The sequence below is a fragment of the Rhinocladiella mackenziei genome (assembly GCF_000835555.1).
Source record: "Rhinocladiella mackenziei CBS 650.93 unplaced genomic scaffold supercont1.9, whole genome shotgun sequence".
NCBI lineage: Eukaryota > Fungi > Ascomycota > Eurotiomycetes > Chaetothyriales > Herpotrichiellaceae > Rhinocladiella > Rhinocladiella mackenziei.
Genome location: NW_013550596.1, coordinates 1064417 through 1090599, shown reverse-complemented (window position 1 = coordinate 1090599; position 26183 = coordinate 1064417). Strand labels below are relative to the sequence as shown.

General features: G+C 50.2%; 10 protein-coding genes across 10 annotated transcripts; 6 read left to right on the top strand and 4 right to left on the bottom strand.

Moving 5' to 3' along the window:
• Nucleotides 1-1041: 1041 nt before the first annotated feature.
• On the bottom strand, nt 1042-1734 carry Z518_10601 (uncharacterized protein; the record flags this gene model as incomplete). The annotated part of the gene is made up of 2 exons (XM_013412143.1): nt 1042-1080; nt 1144-1734. The coding sequence occupies 2 exons, from the start codon at nt 1732-1734 to the stop codon at nt 1042-1044; spliced, it is 630 nt and encodes a 209-aa protein (XP_013267597.1).
• Nucleotides 1735-2262: 528 nt separating this feature from the next.
• Nucleotides 2263-4418, top strand: Z518_10600 (uncharacterized protein; the record flags this gene model as incomplete). The annotated part of the gene is made up of 4 exons (XM_013412142.1): nt 2263-2325; nt 2381-2596; nt 2650-2753; nt 3101-4418. The coding sequence occupies 4 exons, from the start codon at nt 2263-2265 to the stop codon at nt 4416-4418; spliced, it is 1701 nt and encodes a 566-aa protein (XP_013267596.1).
• Nucleotides 4419-4957: 539 nt separating this feature from the next.
• Z518_10599 (uncharacterized protein) lies at nt 4958-5326 on the bottom strand (the record flags this gene model as incomplete). The annotated part of the gene is made up of 1 exon (XM_013412141.1): nt 4958-5326. The coding sequence occupies one exon, from the start codon at nt 5324-5326 to the stop codon at nt 4958-4960; it is 369 nt and encodes a 122-aa protein (XP_013267595.1).
• Nucleotides 5327-6197: 871 nt separating this feature from the next.
• Z518_10598 (uncharacterized protein) lies at nt 6198-6513 on the top strand (the record flags this gene model as incomplete). The annotated part of the gene is made up of 2 exons (XM_013412140.1): nt 6198-6247; nt 6309-6513. 2 exons carry the CDS (start codon nt 6198-6200, stop codon nt 6511-6513), a joined length of 255 nt encoding a protein of 84 aa, XP_013267594.1.
• Nucleotides 6514-6588: 75 nt separating this feature from the next.
• Z518_10597 (uncharacterized protein) lies at nt 6589-6959 on the top strand (the record flags this gene model as incomplete). The annotated part of the gene is made up of 2 exons (XM_013412139.1): nt 6589-6677; nt 6731-6959. 2 exons carry the CDS (start codon nt 6589-6591, stop codon nt 6957-6959), a joined length of 318 nt encoding a protein of 105 aa, XP_013267593.1.
• Nucleotides 6960-7835: 876 nt separating this feature from the next.
• Z518_10596 (pre-mRNA-splicing ATP-dependent RNA helicase PRP28) lies at nt 7836-10274 on the top strand (the record flags this gene model as incomplete). The annotated part of the gene is made up of 1 exon (XM_013412138.1): nt 7836-10274. The coding sequence occupies one exon, from the start codon at nt 7836-7838 to the stop codon at nt 10272-10274; it is 2439 nt and encodes an 812-aa protein (XP_013267592.1).
• A 717-nt stretch (nt 10275-10991) lies between these two features.
• Z518_10595 (uncharacterized protein) lies at nt 10992-12212 on the top strand (the record flags this gene model as incomplete). The annotated part of the gene is made up of 1 exon (XM_013412137.1): nt 10992-12212. The coding sequence occupies one exon, from the start codon at nt 10992-10994 to the stop codon at nt 12210-12212; it is 1221 nt and encodes a 406-aa protein (XP_013267591.1).
• Nucleotides 12213-17465: 5253 nt separating this feature from the next.
• Nucleotides 17466-22688, bottom strand: Z518_10594 (uncharacterized protein; the record flags this gene model as incomplete). The annotated part of the gene is made up of 1 exon (XM_013412136.1): nt 17466-22688. One exon carries the CDS (start codon nt 22686-22688, stop codon nt 17466-17468), a length of 5223 nt encoding a protein of 1740 aa, XP_013267590.1.
• A 273-nt stretch (nt 22689-22961) lies between these two features.
• Z518_10593 (40S ribosomal protein S11) lies at nt 22962-23669 on the top strand (the record flags this gene model as incomplete). The annotated part of the gene is made up of 3 exons (XM_013412135.1): nt 22962-23142; nt 23277-23515; nt 23601-23669. The coding sequence occupies 3 exons, from the start codon at nt 22962-22964 to the stop codon at nt 23667-23669; spliced, it is 489 nt and encodes a 162-aa protein (XP_013267589.1).
• Nucleotides 23670-24010: 341 nt separating this feature from the next.
• Nucleotides 24011-25537, bottom strand: Z518_10592 (uncharacterized protein; the record flags this gene model as incomplete). The annotated part of the gene is made up of 2 exons (XM_013412134.1): nt 24011-25258; nt 25310-25537. 2 exons carry the CDS (start codon nt 25535-25537, stop codon nt 24011-24013), a joined length of 1476 nt encoding a protein of 491 aa, XP_013267588.1.
• Nucleotides 25538-26183: the final 646 nt, after the last annotated feature.

Here is a 26183-nt window from a genome sequence, read left to right as displayed (position 1 = left end):
GTTTCGAGCCTCGCCTGTATCAACCTGGTTTCTCTGCTCGCGAGATCAGCATCAACAATACCGAATCGAAGATGGCTCGCCTCACCATGAATCATATTGACGAGATGCACGACTTTTCCCTTGTCCCCACTCCGTGAGGACCTCTCTGACCACCTCCCTGCGACAGGGTGCCAGTCATACACACATATCTATACACCATCAGATCTCCAGGCGGGAGTCTGCTCAAAAGTAAACTTTACCTGGCAATATACGTGAAACTGTTGACGTCGAAGTCAAAAAGGCAAACTCAAAACGCTTGACGCTCCCATAAACTCAAGGATCCGAATGTCCGCGTTCTTCAGATTCAAGCATGAAGTCCAAACATTTGATTCCCCCAGGAGGAGACTCCGCTAGAAGGTTCAAGCGCGAGGTCGATTTTGGCCACCCCTTAAAGTCATCAACATACACCAGCTTCATCAACATCACGCACCGTGCTATTGTGACCTAGAACATGATGAAAACGAGGCTGATGAGAGCGTAATCGCCCGTGTGTCCACTATCTGTCATGGGCGGTACAGCGAGAAGCGATCTTGGGTGCCTTCCATGGCAACTATCTATGAAGACAGATTATTTTTTGAGCCCACGGAGGCTCCTCAGCACCGCGCAGGGAGGAGACACGTGAAAAATTGATTCACCGACGGAAGCAAGGGGAACCAAACTCCATCTATTTTTACAAAGACCACAAGTAGCTGTGGTGCTTATTATAAATCGCCTCGACCCCAGGGCAAGCTGCTTGTGGGAAACTGTATATACACGAAGTGCTCCGAAAATTGCTGGAGACTTGATGGAACATCGCGACATCCTCAATATCCTTGGTATTGGGTCGAATGATGATGGCGATCAGGCCGATTTAATAGCTCCCCTAAAAAATCCATCGACAGCGCGACGAAGAAGGGAGGATATAGACACATCTGGGCCCGAATAGCTGGAAAATATCGTCCAAGTAGAGAGAAGGATCTGCTGTGAAATTCCAGACCAATTTCATTTGTAAATTCCCATAGCTTATTTTGGATATTTCTTCCAGCCTCTGCCATGACCTTTCTACAAGCACATTAGCCATGCACGCCCTATTACTCGTTGCATTTGCGAAAGGTGAAATCTTACCTGTTTCCACTCTCTGATCAACTCGGGCATGTTCTCCATGGCCTGTCTTCTCTTCTCCAGCGTCGCACCCAACTGTCTTTCCCATTTATGACCCTTGACCTTCTGGCCCTCTCCTGTGCCCTTGACTCGTAACCCTCTCTGAACCAATTTCGCTTGTTTGAACGCAGTCGATTTCCGACCAGGAGGGAGCAATTCTTCAACGTCATACTTCTTCGCCAGCTTAACCAGTTCTGCCTGGCGTCGCAGGCCGATCGCTGCACCTCTCCACCGTCCTGTGCGGAAATTTTTCATTGGGAGGAATGGGTTCGGAGGGAACTTTTTCTCAGGAGTTGAAGCTGCAGGCGGGGGAGTTGGTATCGTGGAAGTCTCTGAGGATGATACGGCAAGGTCTCTGCTTGAATCTGCTTCTGCCGCTTCCGGCAATGTCTTTCTCTGTGCAGCTTCGGCGATCCTCCGTTCTTTGGCATCTTTGCGTGTGAGAGGGAGCGTGGCTCCAGTAAATTTGGCCGAGTACAAATGAGGAGGATAACGAGCGAAAAAGTTTATCAATCGAGGTGGGAGATCGAGTTTTGGTAGGATGGCCTCGGCCATAGCTGTAGAACGGTGCTCCCTAGTTTGTCTTCCTTGCTTTGATTGCTCCGTTCGACCGAATCGTATCGGGATCAATGGTCTCTGGTTTATCGAGAACGGCGTTGATTACTGGAATAAGGAAAAGAGGGTATGTCAACTCATGCGTAGGTGATCGTGACTTGCAGGAGAAAGGGAGCCGGTTGTCGAGCTAGGCAGTGAAGCACAGAAACAGTAATGGACTGTACGAGAATGTGAAAGGTCTTTCAATTCCACGAAAGAGTGCCAGGGGATTGCTCCGCAGCCGGAAAATTGAATACCGCAGGCTTGGCGCGATTGGCTTTCGAACAAATCCAGTTCTTCAGCCTCCAGGTTTCTTCTACCTCTCGCATGGACCCAGCTCTGCTTGTCTTCCCCCTGCATCCTGTACCATATAGTCTTCTCCCTACTTGAAACTCATCGGAAAGCTATCTCTTCCACCATCTGCACCTCACCCGGTCCTGTCTCGATTGTCCAGAACGGCTCCTTGGTGCCCGACCCAGCTGCGTCCAGATGGACGCCTATGGTGGTAACGATGAGGAGAACTCAGAGCTACGGAAGCTCCTGGCAGAGGTGGTACGTGGAATCCCACTATCATTCTTCTGCGCATCTACTAATCCAGCCACTGTAGAACGAGGATTCCGACAATTTTGAAATCTGGGAAAAGCTCGTGCGCGCCGGCGAAGCGTTAGAGGGTGGAATCAACAGGAACTCGAGTTCACAAGCGATCACGGCCATAAGAGGCATCTACGACCGTTTCCTTGGAAAATTTCCTCTCTTTTTCGGATACTGGAAGAAATATGCGGACCTCGAATTCTCCATAGCTGGCACCGAAGCAGCCGAAATGGTGAGGAAGGTTGCCACCGTCGAAAGAGATTTGAATGCTGAGATTCTTGATAGGTTTATGAACGAGGAGTCGCAAGCATTACCAACTCGGTTGATTTATGGACGAACTATTGTTCATTCAAGACCGAGACGAGTCACGACGCCGAGATCATTCGAGAGTAAGTATACAAACGACTGTTCCCTCTTGTTGAGACCTAAACACAGCACGACGCAAAGCGTCCAGTAGAAGTTTGGATTCAATGACGATGGCCACCGAAAGATTGGTGAGATCGTCATCAGCCAAAATGCCTCTGAACTCGTTTCTCACATATCACCAGTCAGGCACTTTGATTTGCTTTTCCCGAAGAGGCCCATGTGCCCGTCATCATCCCCGCAGGAATATTTGTTGCAATTGATTGAAGGACTACCACATCACGTACATCCACCTTATTCGCGTTTGCTTCCTCCGTCCTCCTCTCCCGACCCTTGCCTTGCTCCTTTACACTACTGACATTCTGGCAATTAGGCTCTTTGAGAGAGGAGCTGCTTGTGTGGGGCTGGATTTCCTCGCCCATCCCTTCTGGGATAAGTACATCGAATTTGAAGAACGGCTGGAATCATACGATCGGATCTTCGCCATCTTGAACAGAATCATCCACATTCCCATGCACCAATATGCCCGATATTTCGAAAAATATCGGCAAATGGCCCAATCGAGACCGCTCACTGCCATTGCACCTCCGGGAACACTAACCCAGCTTCAGATGGACCTTGAGAATGAGGGTGCTGGATACAAAGCTGGTCGGAGTCAAGCAGAAGTGGAACGAGAACTCCGTACGCGGATCGATAATTATCACCTCGAAATTTTCAGACGGACGCAAGCCGAGACCACGAAAAGATGGACGTACGAATCCGAGATCAAGCGCCCTTATTTTCATGTCACGGAGCTGGATGAATCCCAACTTACGAATTGGCGCAAATATCTTGACTTTGAAGAAGCCGAAGGCGACTATACACGCATTCAGTTCTTGTATGAACGGTGCTTGGTCACTTGCGCTCACCACGATGAGTTTTGGTTGAGATATACCCGGTGGATGTTGGCTCAGCCAGGGAAAGAGGAAGAAGTCCGAAATATCTATCAAAGGGCATCTTGTCTATTTGTGCCGATCGCTCTTCCTGCGACCAGACTGCAATATGCTTATTTCGAAGAGATGACTGGACGAGTTGATGTGGCAAAAGATATTCACGAAGCTATTCTGGTCCAATTGCCCGGCCATATCGAGACTATTGTTTCATTGGCCAATGTTACTCGCCGCCACTCGGGCCTCGAAGCTGCGATCTCCGTATACCAAGCCCAGATTGATTCTCCAACAATTGACATCTCTGCCAAGGCCGCTCTCGTTGCCGAATGGGCGAGATTGTTGTGGAAGATCAAAGGATCATCTGAAGAAGCGCGCCAAGTGTTCCAAAAGAATCAGCATTGGTATCTTGAAAGTCCAGCCTTCTGGACTAGCTACTTACGATTTGAGATCGACCAGCCTACCAGCAGCGACACCGAACAGACACACTATGATCAAATACGACGCATTGTCGACGAAATACTCTCGAAGAGCGCCTTGCCCGAGACAACGGTCCAAGAATTGGTTACGATGTACATGAAGTACCTGCTTGAGAGGGGTAGCAAAGATGCAGCGAAGGAGTACATGAACCTCGATCGTGAAATAAACGGTCCCACCTCCGTTCAGAAATTGCCAAAGACGAGTCAAGATCCAAGCAAAATCCTCGGACTTGTTAACGGGCAAGTATGTCATCACCCGGTCGAATCTTGTGCCGTGACCGACTAATCGCCATTAGCCACCCCCGATTCGATATGCATGAAGGTTGAGGATCCCTCGTTGATGCGGTGACTCATTAGGCACGGTGAGAAAACCTGATGTTCCACCATATGACGATTTTGGGAAGGACAAGGGCATAGCGGACGGATTCTCAATGATTATGACTTACCTGGACATGCTTTCGTTACAAGGGAGATTTAGTGTACACCAAATCAACGATGATGTTGAAAAGGACGTAGCCTTCGCTTCGAATTATGGACCAAAGTTACGAATTTCCAGATCAAATCAGTCGGCCAGCCACTCTGAAGTTGGTGGCCCCCGTGCGACGCGTATCCTCTGACAGATACATGAATACTCTTGTTATTTTCACAATTCTGCAAGAAGCCATACAAATTTCCGAGACACAAGCTCATTCATTGACTATCCCCAGCCCAAACGTCGTGCGTCTATCCATCCCGATCCTTTCAATTCCTCCCTTCTCTTTATCCTTTCACTGCCCTCCCATCTGTTTATCCTATTCAATACCTTTACGCCACGGTCCTTAGGCCCTATGTCTTCGGAACCTTAAAATGCCCGAAACTAGCTTCTGGCTTCAAAATCTCGAAGAATCTCGGCTTCGTAAACATCGCCTCCGTCTCTTTAAGATAAGGCTGATAATAGCTCTTTGGCAACTGCTCGCTCATGAGCCAATTGACATCTTTAGTCCAGCCTTCGACCCATGAGATGCAGCCTGGTTCCTGCTCGTTTTGAGTGACGACGAAGAAACGGCATTCTTCCTCGGCGATCACGGCGTCGTAAACGGGCTTAAACAGCGCGAAAAATTCGGAGATTTTTTCGGGAGGGATCCAGATTTTCACGGACAGGACGAAGCCTGAGGAGAGTGAGGGGTGGATGTAGATGGGTTTGTCGCCGTCCATATCCTTTGTGTGGATGGTAGATGTAGACTATTCAGCAGACAGATGGAGACAGTGGCAGGAAGGAAGGAAAAGATTCCAGTCAGTCAGTAAAGGACAGAAGAGACCAGACAGACTGGCTCCAGAAGTCGGTGACGAAATATTGGATGGCTCGGTAAGAGACATATAGAGGAATGGACGGACATTATGTCAGTGATCCCCTAGGTTCACTTTGCATTTGAATCCAGCCATTCCCATTCGCTATAGGTTCGCGATTGTGTGAGAGCGGCTGGCCTGAATTATTGCATAGTTGGAAGGTTAGGTTAGCCTCCCGGCTCACCAAGTGAAGTATTTCCCAAATCCGGCATTTGTCAGCAAAAAGACATCTGAGAACATCTAGACGCGGGTTGTGAGTTTCAAGAACATTGCGAAGGCCATCATCATGGGTAGACTAAATGAGGTTGTGAGGCTGCGCCAGGAGCCACGAAGAGAGGAAAGTCGCTGCCAACAGCGGGATTTTGCATTGCATCGGAACAATATTTTCCCGACTTCTCTCGCCAGCCTTCCCCCGGCTTCGTTTGTACAGAGCATTCAGCCCGAGACCAGATGACGATTTCCAACGCAAGATCTGATAGACTGTGGAGTCTAGAGAAGGAATGTGTTGTTGTTCTATCTAAGAGAGCAAGACGAAAAGAAGGACGGGCGCAAGTTGCCAAGCCAAAGAGCCTCACGTGACGTTGCCATGCCAACGCGTCACGTGACTGGCCAACAAGATCGCCCAGCTTTGCCTGGTGCAGTTCATTCTATGGAATGCATGGGGTCTTTCTCAGTCTCTCGCACAAACATCAGCAAATGATAGGAGGCGACTACTCGTGATTGGAATTGTTCATTCATCATGCCTGTCTTCGGATTCTCGGTCGGCGGTGTGATCGCCGCCGCCGGTTTGTATCTTCGGAAACTTTTGGTGTTTCGATTTTGACAGTAGGCATCAGATCTGACCAAGAAGCTCGTCGATGGGCTCAAGTCCAGCACCGGGGCGGGCAGCTCAGAATCGACGAACCATGATTGAACTCGAGAGCCTTGGAAGAGTCCTCCGCAAAATTGAGGGCATCATCGCTCATGACGAAGAAAACACTTCCTATACTGATAGTCTTCGTGCTGCCGCGTTTGCGACGGCGTTGACATTGAAAGACTTCCTGAAGAAACTCTAGAAATACGAAAACAGCCTTGGAACATTCAGCGCTAAGGATCGTATGAGCAAAGCGACCAGGGCGGCTCAATGGGCCATGTCCATGGACGAGGAGGGGAGCAGACTGCAGCTTTATGTTGCAGGCCAGGTGCTCAGTATCAGCACCTTGCTGCAATTACTCGAAAGGTAAGGTTTACTCTCTCGTTGGTCTTCAGACGTGTTATTCTGACCAGTGTTAGAGAAAATGCGCAAAGACGAGAATTCAAGCAGTCAGCACACCACCAGGAGGTGATGACCAAGTTAGATCACCCCAAAACCGCTATTTCCGGTGTCCAACAAAACTTGGGCATAATGACAAATCCCATGCGAATAAAACTAGATCTGGCTGACTCGGATTCAAGTTACCATTGGCTCGTTCTAGCGGTACAAGCCGGAGAGCTTTACAGGCTCTGGCAGAGGACTCGCTAAAGCACACCAGGATGCTGGTCGATTTACGGCAAACGATCATCCAAACGCCTTCCGTTAGCAAGCAGACAGCATAACTCTAACGGATGCATTGGGAAGAGCTTTCTAATTGCTTTACGTATATTCCAATCAGTGGAAGGTACGGTGAAACGATTTGGGCATCTTGGAAGAAGTATCGCTAATTGATATAGGTGTTCGACAGCTTCCTTACCCAAACCTTCTCAGACGTGACCATTCCAGGAAGCCGCCAAGTCAGAGAAAGGAACTTCGTCGTTTCGAGAGAGGGTGCGGAGGACAAAGTCATCACAAAGGCCAATTGGCCCTCCAATGTGTATTCTAGGAGCCAGCTTGAGCATGATCGTTATTCTTCCGAGCCGAAACACAGAGACTCCAAGAAGAGGTCAAAGACATAGCAGACCTGAAGCGAGTTCATTTGATTTCCACCGTGCCCGAGACGCTGCCAATAAATATGCAGGCTCATACACGAAGACTCGTGGACAAATTCCCGCGGATGTCGGGGAATCTAGTAAAGCGGTTGGCGCTGGCCAATGTTGAGAGGGAAGAAAGGCTAAGGGGTAAATAGGAGCTGACGGCGTCATGGCTTGCAAGCCTTACGAGCAATGCAACTATTCCTAATTTGTACTAGCACATGCCGTCTTTCTTGGCAGACTCGTTCCCTCTGAAGTTCCAAGTTTGAGTGTTGTACTCAACATCGATTCCTAAGGGAATTTCTCAGTTCGCCTGAGGAAGAAATTGTCGCAACCCCCGAAAGGTATCTCGTGGACATTTAACGAATCCATCTTGTTGGAAATTTTTCCGAAGCTACCGCGCGGAACCTGCGTCCTGGACTGTTCAAGTCGATACGACGGATATACCGTCATGGCAAATACAATGGTGAACGGCCACCATGAGATTGACATTCCAGCACCTCCTATTGACCCTGTATCAAGACCACAGACACCTCCCCCTCCTCCATCAGATACGAATGTTCCTCCACCACCGCCTGACCCGCTACCGCCACCTCCATCTGACGAACCTGAATCAGTCGAAAATGATTTGAGACCTCAGCCGCCCAAAAAGAAAGGATGGGGTTCGACAAAGACCCAGAAAGCAACGCCTTTGAGCGTCGAGGAGCTCTTGAAAAAGAAGAGAGAGGCTGACTTGGCTGCCAGCAAGCCAAAATTTCTGTCTAAGGCAGAGCGTGAAAGGCTTGCCCTGGAGAAACGAGCTAAAGAAGTTGAGGCTGCGGCGGCTGCAAAATTTCCAAATGAGGCTCTCCAAAACGGTTTAGCCACTTCGCACAGTGAACTCGAGCCGGCCAAGTCAAATTCAGCTCCGACTGGACCAAAAGCGCTACGCAACGGAGAAGTCCCGACTGGCCCTGCGGCAATGCGCTCAAGAGAACATAACAAAGGAGTAGACTTTGCACCGCCTACGGCTCCCAAATCAGGGTCATTTGGTGGCGACTCAAAGGGGCAGAAACGGCAATCAGAAGATCAGAATGAGAAGGCAGAAGCGGAAATGATTCGACAGAGGTATATGGGCGCCGATATGAATGTGTCCACATTCTCCGCGGTCAAGAAGCGAAGACGGACGACCGAAAAGAAGTTTAATTTTGAATGGAATGCCGAAGAAGACACTGCTCCAGATTACAACCCCATCTATAACAATCGTGCCGAAGCCAATTTTTTTGGACGTGGCCGACTGGGTGGATTCGATGAGCAGGTGGCCGACCTCTCTGCACGCAAGTATGCTGAGGCGTTACAGTCAAGAGACACAGTGGCCGGTGCCGCTCGTGCCCAAGAAATTCTCGAAATGGAGAGGAAAAGAAAAGAAGAATCTGGTCGGATGGCTATCGACAAACACTGGAGCGAGAAGAAACTTGAGCACATGCGAGAACGAGACTGGCGAATTTTCAAAGAAGACTTTAATATCAGCACCAAGGGTGGAGGTATACCGAATCCTATGCGTAACTGGAAAGAGTCGGGACTCCCGCTGCGGTTATTGGAGATCATCGACCAGGTTGGATATGTTGAGCCTTCACCAATTCAACGAGCTGCCATTCCAATTGCCCTGTCAAATCGAGATCTCATCGGCGTGGCAGTGACGGGATCTGGAAAAACAGCTGCATTCCTGCTTCCTCTTCTCGTCTACATTGCAGAACTACCTCGACTGGATGAAGACGACATGCGTCGAAACAATGGACCGTATGCCATCATCCTAGCTCCTACCCGTGAGTTGGCGCAGCAAATCGAAATCGAAGCTCGAAAATTCTCCTCTCCTCTTGGTTTCACCGTTGTCTCCATCGTCGGCGGGCACTCGATTGAAGAACAAGCTTACAATCTCCGCAACGGCGCGGAAATCATTATCGCAACACCCGGTCGTCTGGTCGACTGCATTGACCGTCGTATTGTTGTCCTAGAACAATGCTGCTACGTGATCATGGACGAGGCAGACCGCATGATCGATCTTGGATTCGAAGAGCCCGTGAACAAAATCCTCGACGCATTACCGGTTGGGAACGAGAAACCCGACTCGGATGCTGCCGAAGATACTCGCGCCATGTCCCGCCGCATCGGAGGAAAGGACCGTTACCGTCAAACAATGATGTACACGGCCACCATGCCCTCGGCCGTGGAGCGGATTGCACGCAAATACCTCCGACGCCCAGCAATCGTGACGATCGGTAACGTAGGCGAAGCAGTCGACACGGTCGAACAGCGCGTCGAGTTCGTCTCTGGAGAAGACAAACGCAAGAAACGACTCCACGAGATCCTGACCTCAGGCGAATTCCGTCCGCCGATCATCGTTTTCGTGAACATCAAACGCAACTGCGACGCCGTGGCCCGAGACATCAAGCAAATGGGCTTCAGCTCAGTGACGCTTCACGGTTCCAAGACACAGGAACAGCGAGAGGCAGCGTTGCAGTCGGTGCGTGATGGTAAGACGGACGTTCTGGTCGCCACCGACCTCGCGGGCCGTGGTATCGATGTCCCCGACGTCTCGCTCGTCGTTAACTTCAACATGGCGACCTCTATTGAGTCTTACACACATCGTATCGGCCGTACCGGTCGTGCCGGCAAGAGCGGGGTCGCTATTACTTTCCTCGGTAGCGAGGATACAGATGTTCTTTATGACCTCAAGCAGATACTACAAAAGAGCAGCATTTCCCGCGTCCCTGAGGAACTCAGGAAGCACGAGGCTGCGCAGCAGAAGAGCCAAAGAGGTGGTGGGAGCGGTGGCTCCGGTGCAGCGAAGAAGGGTGCTGGTGGTGATGAAAGTAGTGGCTTCGGTGGGAAAGGGGGTGCTGCGTGGTAGTCATGGTGACAAATTTCCTGGACTTGCTACAAATAGAAGGGGCCCAGGAAAAAATAGTGACTACAGTCGTTCCCGAAACCGCCCCTCCCCTTACGGACACATTGCAACTTTCGTTCACCACGAAGCTAAGACAAAAGTGGACCAATCTATTCCTGCGTTGGTAAAGTTTGATATTGGTGTAGTGGCGAATCATCGCTCAGCACAGTGACTTCCTTGTATTGTCCATACGCTACTATCCAGCTCAGTGATTGTCATGACAGAAACTGGGCTTACATAATTAGCAAGAACACTTGAGCGCTATATGTACCAAGAAGCAAAAGAGATGGGACAGATTGCAGATTCGCAAGAGGCGCACAAGGTCGAGCAAGGCTGGAAGCAGGCAGCAGCTCACGAGGCTGAATGGCAAGGCTGAGTTTTGTTACACCATCATACAAATAGAGGCGACGGCGAGGTCATTCTGGCAGTGACAGAATGACTTCAAGAGAGATCTGCAGGACATATCAAATTGGTGGGGATGCTATACAAATGATATGTGGCATGAGTGCCCCGATACATTCCCGGTTCTGAGATCCGAAGACGAATACCATTGGTCGAGATTGGAATGCCACTTTATTTAGCCGCCAGCCTGATGAGTGTCTCATCATCCGCAACCTCTTCTGTGTTACCGACCTAGGGTCAGTTCTGTGGCACACTTCGATCTTGGACATCTTAATGACCATGTGCTCACCATATCGAAACCTCCGCCATGGGGGCTTCCGTCTCCTGACCGTAATGAAAGGAGCCCACGATCGTGACTTACGCTTCCAATTCAAAGAGGCTGTTCCATCACTGACTCAGCAGTACACCGCTATCTCGTACACGTGGGGTAACGATGCACAGACGGAGACCATCCACGTCGATGGCCACCCCCTCCGTATCAAACCAAATCTCTGGGCTTGCCTTTACACTCTGCGTCGTTACTACTGGCAGTATATATGGGCTGATGCCATTTGTATAAACCAGGACGATGTAACCGAGAAAAATCAACAAGTCCGTATGATGGATCAAATCTACCGGAATGCTACTGTTGTCTCGGTTTGGCTGGGCCTTGTCCCATTACCAGACTGGCTCAACGTTTCGGGACCAATTGTCACTCTCGAAATCGACGACTTTGACTGGGCAGAGTCGATGGAAGATTTAGCAAATCGACCATACTGGACGAGAAGCTGGACCATTCAGGAATACATGCTGGCCCGCGAAATACACGTGTACTGCAGCAACAGCCGAGTCGAGGGCCCGTTCTTCCAAGAGCTGCTCGCACGAGCGGCGGGCATCGATCTACTAAGCATCAAAGACGATGGCCTCGCCGCGCAATCAGATCTGATTCGAAAGTGGCCCGCTCTGCCGATAAATTTCGGACGACATGTCGACCGCATGCCTGAGCTCTACCAACCACTCTACGACCTCCTCATTCGGCACGGAAACGCCCAAAGTAAGGACCCACGGGACAAAGTCTTTGCACTGCTTGGACTAGTCCCACGTGAAGAGCAATTTTTCCTCTTGAAGAGTTTCCCAGATTACAGTCTGAGCATGGAGCAAGTAAACGCCGTAACGCTTTCGCATCTGCAGTTTTTCGCCGTAGGCCAGCCCCTCGAGCCGATTTTCAGAGCGCTGCGCATCCACGAAGGCAGAGACAGGAGGCGGCTACTGCAAATCCTCGGCAGGATGGACTACATTGGTGCGGACGATCCGGCTTCAGAGGTTGCCTTTATATCGGCCTATTTGTTTCCACATATGAACGAGGATCCGGAGGCTGCAGTCGAGGAATATGTGCTTGATGGCGCTGTCACATATGATGTGGCACAGGGCCGGAATATAAGCGGGATCATGAAGTGTGTTGGTGGAGCTGTTGTGGGTATCCCTTTGCTCTGTGTAGTGGCAATTCGCTTGTGGCGATAAACCAATCAACAAAATCTCTGAGAGCGTGCTTACGATTTGCTTGTGACTATAGGTGGCCCACGTGACCCTTTTGACGGTCTGCCAAGGTTTGTAATGACCAGGGGTCTTCGAAGCACGCAGACGGTCCCTCGGACCTCTTCGAATGCCAACTAAGTCCTCCATGAAATCACAGGGTTGGCCAACTAGAGCACGTGATTGGCTCTCGGATTATAAATTTTCCGGGATACGGCGGCACTCTACCCATTCCTGAGTGGGGCGTGGATTGGATCCGATGAGGTTGGCCAACTAGAGCACGTGATTGGGTGCCGGATTATAGATTTTCCGGACTACGGCGGCATTCCACCCCTCCTGGATGGGCCGTGGACGATGGAGTTGGCCAATTAGAGCACGTGACTGGGTGTCGGATTATAGATTTTCCGGATCCCGAGGGGTCGCAATTACGTGAATCGTCGTACGGCCGCATGTGTGCGCCGCCAAGAGTTGCCAAGGCCAATGTGGTCGGCTCAGTCGCGTGATCTCTCGAGCGCAGCGAGGCCGGGGGTTTGGGGGCTTGCCCCCAAAAGACAAAGCTACGCTTTCACCCCTCGCGGAATATCCTGTCCGCGACCCCTAGTTTTTTTGACGCGCGCATGTGTGTGCGCGCCAAGAATTGCCAAGACACACGTGATGGGCCAATCACGTGAGTCAATGGCTTGGCTACTGGTCCTTCGAACGCAGTGAGGCTGGGGGTTTGGGGGCTGGCCCCCATAAAAGACAAACTTCCGTAAAATCCAGAAGCTACGCTTTTACCCCCGTGAATATCCTATTCGCGGCCCCGAGTTGCGTTAGCCATCAGAATATTCAAAGACCGTAGAAAACTTGCTGCAATGTAAGCTCTTATGTCTGATCGGAATTTCCCTGATGACGTTGCCGATCTTGGCTTGGCGTGTCACGTGCGTTGCGTCACTCCCGCGGTGTTTCCCGGCTTGGCGTGTCGCGTTCGTCGTGTCACTCTCAGCGTGTCACTTGGGGCAATTCGATCCCTCAACCTTTTTACTCATTCGAACAGAACCAGCCAAATCAATCATTCAACGGACTGAACACTCTTCCACCGTCTTCATCTTCTCCTCTCTTCAATAGAATCGATCAAGGCATATTCTCATCGCCTGGTTCATCAGCTCTACCGCCGCTGTTGCCTGCCGCTCCTACTCACTACCTCCTCGCTACTTCTTCTCGAGGCCTCTCCTCGCCTCTCTTCTCGTCACGTCCAGCTATTCTAAATAGCATCACGATGAGCACCCCTTCAGAACCGAACCCAGGACACACCGGGTCAGGCTTTCAAGCCGCTCAAGCAAAGCCCGTTATAACGAAAGAGGAGCGAGAAGATATAGGCCAGTTGGACCTGCACCTCTGGCTTCGGGAAAACTACCCGAAAGAGTACAAAGAGGGGCTAAAAGATATGACTATGAAAGAGCTACAGGGCTGGCTGAAGAAAAACCATCCAGAACAGTACAAACAGCTATTCCCGAATCTGGCTAAAAAGGAGGAGACAAACACTAACAGTCCCGCCTTCCACGTACTGACCTCCCCTCAGAAAAGAGCTATCTTCCATGCCTTGCAGAAAGATTGGAACAACGTCTATTTCCCGCACTCTCTAATTGCGCTACGGGACCTCATTCGGCGATACCAGCTACTCGATGCGAGCAAGTATTACGCAAAGACCTTGGTGTTCGTTCAGAGCAGCGGTACGGGCAAATCAAGATTAGCGGATGCTTTCGGCCAACTCTGTCCCATGATCAACTTCATTCTCCGTGAGCCTGGAACTTCCGGCTTTCCACCTCCTGATAAAGAGATACTGTCATTCCTGCGCGAGAAGCGGCCAGACAACATCCCCGAGCCCACCAGCCTGCAGGGGACATCTAGTGATTTTCTGGAGAGGAGAGCGATCGTAGCGTGGAATCACACTCTCGCTGCAGCGTTGCTCCAAGCCAGTTTCGAGATATGTAAATTGCTAATGGCTTTTTCACCAAACTCTCGCTAATTCGATCCTGTCAGTGAATATCTGGATGGAGAGCAAGCCCTTTAGCGAGATGACTCTAGAAAAGCTTGCAGGTGACAGGCACGCAGAGATGGCACCGCTTGCACCAGCTACCGATGCTAACGACACTCAGAACCAACGCTTCAAGATACGCATCGAGTTCTGCGAATCGGTAGCTAAGAGAGCTCGGGCTATCGCCAACGATTTGATTTTCAGTCCGGCCTGGGTCGAGAAGTTCGACGATGACCGCTCCTCAAGCATTCGTCGTCAATTCGAAATGGCGTGGACAGAACCCCTCGATCCCTTGAACGGCCTCCTCAATGCTGCCGAAAACCTGATCAATAATATTCAGCAATGCCGGAACGTAAGTGACACTAACTCACTCTTGGTCATCGTGTTCGACGAGGCGTCAAGTTTGATAGAAAAGGGGTTCTCTGGTGAACCACGCACCGGACTCTATGTGGCGCTCAATCGAGTCATCAGTTGCCTGAAGAAGTTTCGTATATGGTCTTTCTTCCTCTCAACAGAATCTCTCATCGGACACCTCGTACCGCCGAACAATATCATCCGAACTGGCGATTACTCTCGCGACCGTTCCGCTCGTGAGAGTTTTACACAGCCCGCCGAACTGATGCGCTTTCCCCCATTTGTGAGTCTCCAGCTCGACATCGAGGACCGACGAAGGATGCAGAATCCAATACTGAGGAGAGAGGAGCTCGTCAAGTCGTTAAAGAAGTTTGCGGACCTCGAGCACATGGCCTTATTCGGTAGGCCTCTCTGGTATGCATATACATGTCAGCAAGAGAATATGATCGATGTGGCCAAATTGAAGCTTCTGGGCGGCCAGCAACAATCAGAGTACAATCCACTCGACTCGAACCACGTCTTTGCTGCGCTGTCCTTTCGTCTGTCTTTGGATGTCTGCCGGCAGAACCCCGCCACTCTCTCCCTCACAAGAGAGGCGGTGAATTCCTTTATGAGAGTGGTCATATCTATGGACCGCGAGACGGGAATGATGGACACAACGACGCCATCCGAGCCAGTGTTAGCAAAGGCAGCAATGGAGCATCTCTGCATCGAAGGCCGCTGGTCGTTGAGCATTTCCACGCTCTGTATGGTGCTTCTTGAGAAAGGATTGATCGAAAAGGGGCGCAAAGGAGAACTCTACGCTCGATTAGTGTTGATCCTTGCACACGACTGGGTTCGGTGGGTTCGTGAACCAGTATTTCCACCAACCTTTACGGTGTGCGACTTTCTCATGGCATTATATGCTAACGATCATCACGATTCAATTCGAAAGATACCTGAGCAGACACTGGGAGCTAGAATGAACTTCACTCATTTTCTATCGACTGATACACAACTTACCCCCGAGGACATTCCTGCATTATGTCGAGACCTGTTGCGCCGGAGTGCTGCGATGCAGCTATGTTGGAACCAGGAAACATACGATCTACTGATTCCGGTGTACTATGGCACGGAGGATGAGACGTTCGACCCTTCGAATTGCGGAGTCATCGTAGTACAGGTGAAGAACAAGGAGAATGCCACAACACCTCGAGAGATCTTCGGGGAGGAGTTTATCAATGTCAGCCCGAACAAGTCGGATTCGGGCAAATCGAAGCCGACGAGTTCTGATCGCAAGCCGACGAAATTTGTGTTCACTCAGATGGCGAACCCGATCCTGTTCCTCCTCTTCGATCTAGGCGTGGTCAGAAGCAGTGCGGCTTACGCTCCACTTGTTCAAGTGATGCGCAGCGCAAATGAAAAGCAACCTGATTTGTGGGCTATCCATTCGCGAGGACACGGCCATACCATCTTTGGCTGCCTAGAGCACTTCAAGGCTACCGATTCGAGCGAGCGGTTCTTTGCCGCGATACAAACGGGCAACACTCTGGCCGATCGACTCTCTCAGAGAAATAGAGTGTTCTCTGAAATCAATGAAAGCTTCAGATATGAGCAAGAGAGTGAGGCCAGAATGCAGGAAATGGAAGCAGAACTTACCGGATCGAAGAGAAAGGAAGTAGAAAGTCCCGAGGACGAGCAGTTCGGCAAAACAGCGCGCCTGGCATAAGCAGCAGGATGTGTAGGAGTATGAGCTGAAACAGCAGCGCGAACTTCGCCTCGACACCTCCTGTTGGATGACGAGAGGTCTCCATAGGGGACGACGTTACAGATGGTTGCTCTGTGCAACGATGTAGCATTCGTGTGTCTTAAAAAGGAGTCTCAGGACCTCGACAAGTAGATAGAAAACAGAGCACTCCTTCGTCTCAAGTTGCACAAAAAGTTTGACACCTCCCCGACTTTAAATAAAGCGTAGCGTTTAGCGGAGACTCCGAATGTGACTATAGGTGGCACACGTGACCCTTTTGACGGTCTGCCAAGATTTGTAATGACCAGGGGTCTTCGAAGCACGCTAGTAACCCTCAGATACTATATAGTCAGACGGTCCCTCGAACCTCTTCGAATGCCAACTAAGTCCTCCGTGAAATCACATGCTCACCGCTCACTGGTCACGTGGGGTTGTGTGGACATCGCCGGCGATCTTGCGGAACAGGTTGACGTCACTAGGCGAGTAGCCGGTTCAATCTGTGTCTGTCATTTATTTACGTCTTTACAAATAGGTCGTACAGAATGTAACGAATCTCTCAAGAGTATGCCGGTGATTTGTTAGGTGTATATGTTAGCTAGACTAGATTTGGTAAAGTGCGTTCGCTGGCTTTGATGAAAGAAAGTAAAGGGAGGGCGGTTTCGGGGAATAACTGTAGCATTGAACTAATGTGAATGAAAACACAAAAGGAGCGGGCAAATATCTGAGCTATAATGACAATGCCGAATCAGGCAGGCAGGAAAGCAATTTTTGGGACCCTTGCCCCATCTCAGTTTCGAGGTTGAAAGATCTTTAATTTCATCTCAATTTGTACCGTCTCGACCTCCTTTCAAAAACTGGTTTACACAAGACAGCCGTTTCTGTCAGGTGACTTAGCATTCTACAGCGCCTCATAAGTACGTAACCCAAAACCATGAGCTCCGGTTCATGCTCGACCTCATTAGAAGACATTCTTTGGTTTATAGATAGAGAGTATTCCAACCTCCACACGGATAAATGGCAACCAGAAACAGACTGCAGACACAAGATCCATACTCGTCTCGACTCCGTTTGCATCCCATCAGCTCCATTGCCTCTCAATTCATTTCTTTCATTTCATTTACAGTCATTATCGTCTGTCTGTTACTCAAATCGGACTCCTCCTCAACGCGCCCACGCGCTTGATAGGCGTATGCATCATCATTGCCTCTTGCATTTCTGGTGTAATGGCCGGTCTCGGCATTTGTTTATCAGCCCAGTCATCCACATCTGCTTTGTTTTGTTGTATCGGCCGCTGGGCTTTACTACTCGAGACTGATAAGGACGGGTTGAAGTTCTCCTTCTCCATAACCTTCTCCGTCGCCGGTTGAGACTGTGTCTGGGCGTTGAATTTGTCAAACCGCTGCTTGGGGAGAGGGAGGGCTTTCTTTTGCACGGTGTTAGTTCTCTTCGGCGCAAGAGGTGAGCGTTTTGGCACGGATGAAGTCGATGCTGGCGCAGGGACGGTCGGTGGCGGTGACTGCGCTGGTGCAGAAACCTCCGTCGTTGTAGTAACAGCCGTGTTCATCTCTTCGTCTTTCTTTGCTTCTTGTTTCGACCGGTCCTGAGCGAGGAACCATTCTTCAAAGCCATGAACAGCACTGACCCAAGCACCTTCGCCTAGCGTCCGACTTTCGACCTCCTTCCCCAATGCTTGTTGAACTTTTCTGCATTTGGAACCACTCACCAACTCTAAGGCAGATCCCCAAATAGCGTTTGCGTTGACATTCGTCGTAGAAACAACATCACCATCATTGAGGATAGTGGCAGCAATTACAAACTCGACGTCCACGCGTCCCTTGCCCGGTAACATCAGGATAATCCTGACACCAAGCTTCTCGTCGCTCAGAATGGATGCCGTTGTGATCCCGACAAGATTGAGTAAACGTAGTTCTTCAGACACCTTGCAAGCCAGATCCCAGCCTTGTGAGACAGTTGACAACAATGTCTTGGGCGATACAGATCCTTTGGGCATCATCGTGAAAGCGTGAAGTTGGCTTCTGATCATCTGTAAGAAGAAGCGTTTCTCAGTCGGTCGCTCTGCGATCGTATTTTCGCGTTCACCCTGGCTTGATGCAAACGTTAAGCTAATAGGTGCCGTTGGACCGGAAGTAGATGCAGATTTTCTCCCGGATCTGCGTCGTGGAACGCTGGCCTCCTTGCACTGGAAGGCTTGAGGGTAGAAGAATAATCGTAGATCGCCTTTGTAAGACATAGTTAGAGCAGGGCCAAATTCATCATGTTCGTCGACCGCCCCTTCAGCGGTGACCAATTGCCAACCAGTTTGCTCCTCAATGCCCTTGACCTTCGACTTCAGTACCAGGACATCGGCGACTGGCCAACCTTTGTTTTCTTCCCTCACCCGGTCCGCTTCTGCAATTTGGTCTTTCATCTCAGTCTTCAGTTCTGCTGCAGCGACTAGAGCCTCATCTTTTTCATTTATCTGTTGCTGTAACATGTCCAGAAGAGCAGATCTCTGGAGGTAGTACTCGTCAGCTTTTTGCAGTTGTCGCCGACAGTGGTTTAGAGCCTCGTGATCGACACTATCCAACTCTGCAAGGCTCTGCTGTAACGACGCACTTTGATGCTGGAGTGCAGAATGCTCATGGAGCAGCTTAGGCATAACATCATCCAATAAATGCTGCTGCTTTTGCAAAAGGTCGAGATCAGCATTCATGCCCTGATTGATTCCTTCCAGTCCAGTCTTGAGACCCTCCACGAGTTGTGCTCGCCACTGGTACCAACCCTCTTTGCTTTGGAGGCGAGCATTGGCTTTGCCATTTCGGAATTGATTGTCCATCACCATTTTCACATCTGGCCGAGCATCGACGTACTCGCGGAACAGCGGTGGTTGCTCAGCAAGAGTCTCAACTTCGATAGAGCGAATGATTTTTCGACCAGTTGAAATATAAGACTTTAGCTCTCTTGTAGCATGTTGGTATAGTTCAAGAAGAGGCAACGTAGTGGCTGCTGCGACGAAGTTGGCTTTGGTGCCATTGGAGTGGGCGCCTTCCACGGATTCTTTGATCGGCAATGATTGGGCTATTGTGTGTCTTCTTTTGGTTGTTGACAGCTCGATGAAATGAATATTTGTCATATTCAAGAATTGTTGAAGAGAGATCTTTTCTCGTTCGTTCTGGGAGGTTCCACTTTGCATCTGCGCTGTCGAAACGTCAATGGCTCCAACAACATTATCAAGTCTGTCTTCGAATGAGGTAGGTCTAGCCTCATTACTGGTCTCAACATCCTTGAACCGCCCTGTAGTCGGAGGGCTTGGTGCCGCTGCACTTCTTGACGGTGAGGAAGTTCCAATGGTCGGCGTTACCTTATCAACACCGACCATCTCCTGGAGGGATTCTTGCAATTTGGTGCTCAATCGCCCCGTTGTTTCGTCTTTCGTCGGTGGCTTTGGTAAATGGACCCTTTTGACGGGACTACCTTCTCGCGAAACAGCTTTCAATCGCTTCGGTGTGGAATCGTGTTCATCTTCGTCGTCCATGTCAAGTTCTGCTGGCCTCTTGCCCAACAGCCCTCTGGCCCCTCCAATTGCTAGACTCTTTCTGCCTCTGAGCTTACCAGGCCTCGGCTTCTCGGGAGACATGGCTACGATCATGTCCCTCAACTGTAAAGTGGCATTCTCATCTTGGTTTTCATCTGCTTCTTGCTCCATGATGAATCGGCCACTTTCACGTCGGTGTTCGTCAACTCGCTCAACCTCGACCTCATGCTCAAGTTGTTGTGGATCCTCGAATCGCAATTGTCCCGGCTCATTATCACCCAATTTGAACTGCGGCGCGACTTCACCGATCGAGGTTCGACGATCAAGCAGTTCAGCGGCTCGGGGAGAACCAATCCCATCTTTGTCAATCCCGATGCCACTGGACCTTCGTCGGACGACCCGTGGCTTTGGTGCACGGAGAATGACGCTGGGAGTATGCTGTCCAGTTTCGGCATCTCGAGAGAAGAGACTATTGGCCTTGAGATTCGCCTCTCGCTTGGTTGATCCAGGCGAATTTCTCGCTTTGATCTCAGCCTTAAAGAGCTTCTTGGCTGACGCCCCTCGATGAGCGACATTGACCGACGGTGGTGTTTTGTTTGGAGTTTCAGCACGTGTTGGAAATGGAGTGGTCTGTTTGGAAGGAGTGCCGGTTTGTACCCTAACTGCTGATTGAATGGGAGGGCTACTCGGCGGCTTGGACTGCGGCGTGCTGGAGGGCTTTGGTGCATTTCGTTGAGGCCTACCCGAAAGTCGTGGTTTCAATGCGAGACTTGGGCTACCTGTCTCTGAAGCAACAGACGCCCGATGATGCTGAGATCTGGGCGTGGATTTAGGTGCGGATCTTGATGTAGTCTGTTCGATGGCTTGAACGTGTGGCGATTTAGAATCAGGAGTAAAGGCCACAGCTTTTTCCCGAGGCTCTCTCGTCATTCTCTTTTCCGAGGCTGAATTCTGGTTCAAAATGCCGCCCGCCGCCTTAGTCATTTCCAGAGCCATTGTCTGGCCCTCTTCCATGTCAGTCTGTGGTTCAGTCTGCTCCTCAATCGGTGGCAATATTCCGCCAGCAGCAGTGGTCATATCCATTGACTCGTTTTCGTCTGTCTGCTCAGACAGGGCAGATTCACATCGACTTGACCCGTCCAGAATCCTTCCTCCGGCTTTCGTGAATTCCATGGTCATATATTCATCAGATGAATGAGTATGAGTGGCTTCTGTGGGCTCCGCTCCAGCACCGAGAATTCCACCTTGCATGACTGTAAACTCCATACTCTCATCGAGAGCAGAACCGTCTCCAGAGGATCGGCGGCGGCGAATGCTGCTTCTGCGGCGAGGCACCGGTGACTTTCGTCCCTTCTTGCCAGGAGATTGACCATATACAATACCACCAACAGCTTTTGTGACATCCATGCTCATCTCTTGGGTCTCATCCTGAGCTTCATCTTCGATCCCGGGATCTTGAATTTGCTGTGAATTCGATTCTTGTTGGTAAGATGTAAACGGATTAACATTTTCCTGGTCGTAGACTGCGCCATTGTCAGCGTTCTCGGCACGATTCGGCGCCCAGAGTTGAAATGCATTCGTGACTGTGCCCGTCACCATTTCCATGGACAAGTCATCACCATGTTCATCATATTCAATTCCACGAGTACCAGCTTGGTCGGCCGCTTGTCGGAGACGTTCGTCCAAGCTAGAATGTGTGCTAGATGCTGAGTCTTGGGAGTTTATAGTATGTGCAGTACTTTCATCCAAACTCATTGCTGTGTCGCCATCCGTATCTGATTCATCAGAAGATTCAATACCTTCCTCGACACGCAAGGGACTGCTGTTTGTTGTGACGTCTCCGGAAGGACTTGAGGAAAACGCCTCATCTGGTGCAGCGTCCAACATCACTTCTGATAGTCCAGAGCTTCTTCTCCGACGTTTCTGTTGATGAACATCTCGTTGGTGCTCCGGCGATGCTTTTACTAAGGGATCTTCAGTCTGCTCGGCGAGAGCTGAAGGGATCGCAGGAGTTTCAGGCGATCGGGGTGTCTGGTCTGGAGACTGTGCCGTTGTCATTGACGACTGCCTTCTTGTGGAGTTTGAAGCAGAACTGGTTGTAGAGTCCTCCACGAGCTCCATGACACTCCATGTATGCAAGGTCGCCTCTGGCGCAAACGACACTCTTCGATTTGCCAGTGATTTTCGCCTAGCAGCTCTCCGCTCTAGTACGGCTTTCTTTTCCGCCTGACGCTTGAACTCTTCCTCTTGCTCGCGCCGAAGATCTTCGGGGTTCCCTCCAACACCAGGCCTTCGAGGCGACCGTCGCGTTATCGGACTGAAAGGATCTGCCGCATTGTCGGCGCTTGATGTTGAAATATCTCCTCCGTCTGGTTTGTTTGGTCCAGGTGTTGAGAAATCAATCAGAAGCTCTTCAGCACTATTTTTGCCTGGCGATCCGTCCTTCTCAGTACTTCGCTTCCGTAGTTCATCAAATGTCGGGATTACTTTGGGCGGCGTCAGAAGTATTGTAGGTTTGAGGATTGATTTGATCTGGAAAGGTGTCGTTGTCCACCAATGGTCAGCTATTCGCTTCTCCGAGACGACGAAGGTGGCAAATACCTTTGTGGAGTTTCCAGGAGGCTCCTTCAAAGCCTCAAGTCCTCCTGGACCAAGGCTTTTCCCTCGCGATTTCTTCTTTGCTGCTTGTGTCGTATTGTTCTGAACTTGAAGGGCGGTAATGTCAGTTGTTGCATTATCCCTTGAGACGGAGGTCCTAGTAGAGGGCAAGTGGGCAATTGACTGCCGGGCTTTAGGCCTCCTAGATCTCTGATCTGCTGTAGAGTCGGCCATTCTTGCGCGATGCAGATTAATAAGTCCGTAAATTGGTATATTGGTCTAAAAGCTGCATGTCAACAATGTTGTTTGTCGAATGACCAGATTCGCGTCCCGAGGCCGAAACGTAAACATGGGGAACTGACTCGAGATCACGTGATAATTCTACGCCTATTGCGGAATAGCCTAAAATTTATCGCCAAGACGCACCATGAAGCATCGGGGATCGACTGCCACAAAAACAATTTTCAGATCTCCCCCATTGCCCATCTTCTGTCAACATCCGCGATCATGGCGACCGAGTTGACAGTCCAGTCCGAACGCGCGTACCAAAAGCAGCCTCACATTTTCCTCAATCACAAGGCCAAGGCTGCAAAGAGCAAGAGATCGGGCAAGGGCGGAAGGAGATGGTACAAAGACGTCGGGTTGGGCTTCAGAACGCCAAAGACCGCTATTGAAGGATCATACATCGGTTAGTCGAACTCTGGTTCTCCAAAAGTCTGCGCTGGACAAGTGAGCGAATTTTGGGAGGGATCTTCATGTTCTTAGTTCGACCAGCAGCGAGATAAACGAGATGGATTCATTCTGACATATTATTTTCTACAGACAAGAAATGCCCGTTCACCGGTATGGTCTCCATCCGAGGCCGCATCCTCACCGGCACCGTTGTGTCGACCAAGATGCACCGAACTTTGATCATCCGCCGAGAATACCTGCACTTCGTCCCCAAGTACGCCCGATATGAAAAGAGACATGCCAATCTTGCCGCCCACGTTTCTCCTGCTTTCCGCGTCGAAGAAGGCGACCAGGTCACTGTCGGCCAGTGCAGGCCTTTGAGCAAGACTGTAAGGTTTCCTACAGCAATGGATATTGCGAAATTGGCCATGAGGCTTGGAGTCAGAGCTAGAATGCTAATTGGATTATTTACAGGTCCGATTCAATGTTCTCCGTGTGTTGCCCCGAACAGGAAAGGCGATCAAAGCCTTTCAGAAATTCTAAAAAAGCGAATTTGTCTTGAGAATGATGAGAGCCGGTGAGGGCAGGAGGTGGTGGGAGGAAAAGACTACCAGGCTGGTTAGGCAGGAATGAGCAACTCATCCAACATATTTGCCAAACGATGTGGTTTTATGGGAAGATGCATTCTGGCGTCATCAAGGACGGATCAGAAATAGAAAAAGAAAAAGGTGCCGTTGGCATAAGAACAAGCTAAAATGTGAACGATGAAGAACAAACATTCAAGAGTCAGGCGCTATTCTGCATGACCTTCGGAAAACCATGTCTACCACGGCAGCAAGATCCGGCAGAGATTTGCATGCAACGTCTGCCCCCCAAGTTGCAGTTCAGGACTGCAAATAGGCAAACCCAGACTCAGCCTTGAGCGGCGCATACCCCGAACTATCCACCTTGGGCAAGATACTCATTTTCCTTTCTGTTTCCTTTTCATGCGCTTCAATCCACCTCTTGACCTCACTCTCCACACTCCAGTCACTGATCAGGCTATCTCCCTTCCCGATCTGATGCAATTGTGTCCCACTGGCCTGGGTATTGAGAGGCAGCGGGACAAAATTGTCAATGGCGCCTGTGATTTTCTCATTTAACAGTTCCTTGACAAGATACGGCTCGGCAGCCAATGGTCTCCCAATTCCAATTCCATCGCAGGCCCCACATTCAATGGCTTTCACCATTCCGCCGGCCGTGCGCAACCCCCCTGTGACATAGACTTTTGTCTTTTTCAGCAGGGGTCGAATCATCTCCGCGAATTCGATGAAATATGCCTCTCGCGCAATCGTGCTCTGCTTCTTGTGCTCAAAGGCTCGGCCCTCGAATGTGCCGCCTGACAGATCCACAAAGTCGACTCTTGCCTCTTCGAGCTTGACGCACAAATCTCGAGCATTTTCCGGAGTGGTCCCTTTATCTTGGAATTCAACAGAGTTGAGTTTGACGCAAACAATGAATGACGGATCAGAAACGCGACGGTGGATTTCCTCAATGATCTCAAAGACGATTCGAGAGCGGTTGTTCAAGTCACCGCCATACTCATCGGTGCGCCTGTTGGTGGTCGGGCTCAGAAATTGGGCCAGGAGATAGCCGTGGGCACAATGGACTGTTTGCATGATTATTCGGTTGAAAATGAAGATCAATGCCACCCAAATCTTTGCTGTCTTACCTTGAACGCCATCAAATCCAGCCTTGGAGCATAAATACGCGCTTTCTCCCCATGAACGAACCATCTCCTTAATCTCTGGAATGGTCATGGGTCTGGGCTTGTTGAATTCATTGCCCGCCCACTTAATGGTCAGGTGCACATCGCTTGCACTGATTGGATTCGGATTCAGATATTTCCCACCTTGTCTTCCGGGATGTGAGAGCTGTGCGATGACAAGCGATCCGTGTGCCTTTGCAGCTTGAGTGACCTCCCTGAACTTGGCTATGCGGCCGTCATGATCATCCACGATAATAGGATTACCATAAGCCTCCACCGCATCGTAACGGACCATGATATTGCCACTCACGATGATACCAATGTCGCCCTCTCCCCATATCCGATACAAATGGAGATATTCGGGACTCGGGACTCCCCGAGCGGACTGACTTACGTTAAGGTATGTGAAGTATCAGAGGGATATATGTGTACCTACAATATCTTCGCCCTCTTTATTCCAGTGACACAGCCTTTCCGTCATCGGAGCTTTGAGAAGCCTATTCTTCGCCGTTCGGCCAGAAAATGCAAATGTTACCGGCTCTTTGAGTATCGGTACATCTGCAGGTTTAGACCCGGCCCGGAGATGACCTCTCGTAGAGGCAACATCAGAGTTGGTTCCAGCAGCATTTGAAGAGGCTTTCATCGTCGGTGTATCGTACTCCATTGTACTCTACATCTTAATCCTGGCTCAATGGAAACAAGAACTAGGGTCTGGATGACTTGGGAGGTTTTTATATATACCAATTCCGTGAATCTAATCAACCCTACGCAAAATTTCTTACCTTGATAATGTGAACTTTGCCGTGGGGGAAATCCGCTTCTGGATTATTAGAAGGCGCCCCCGCGCTTCGGGCATGGTTCTCCGCACAGTGGAGACTCGCCGCTTTTGACGTCGCTAATTCAACACCTCGTATGCTCCTGGTATCTGGGAAGGTTCTACAAGAAGGCAGCGACTGAATAACACAGCCTGGTATGGCTCCATCGCTGTGCTCTCCAAGGTGGGTGCTATCGTGCTGGTGGCAGTGACTGCTGTTCAGGCAAAAAGGAAATCCTAGTAGCGACCTCGCCCAAGAGCTCGACATTAAAATTTGTTCAGGGCCAGGACAACGCGGGTTCAAGACAGAAACAGCCTTCAAGGCTGCAAGGCTGTGGTGATTAATTCCGGAATTTCCATCCTAGGTGTATGAATCGGCGTCTTCGGCGATAAGAGAAACCGGATGGAGGATGGAATAGGAGGAACTTGTATGTGTATGTCCGGCCTTCCGCTGCTAAGAAATGCCAAAACAGAAGAAATCCCGTCTTATAGTTAC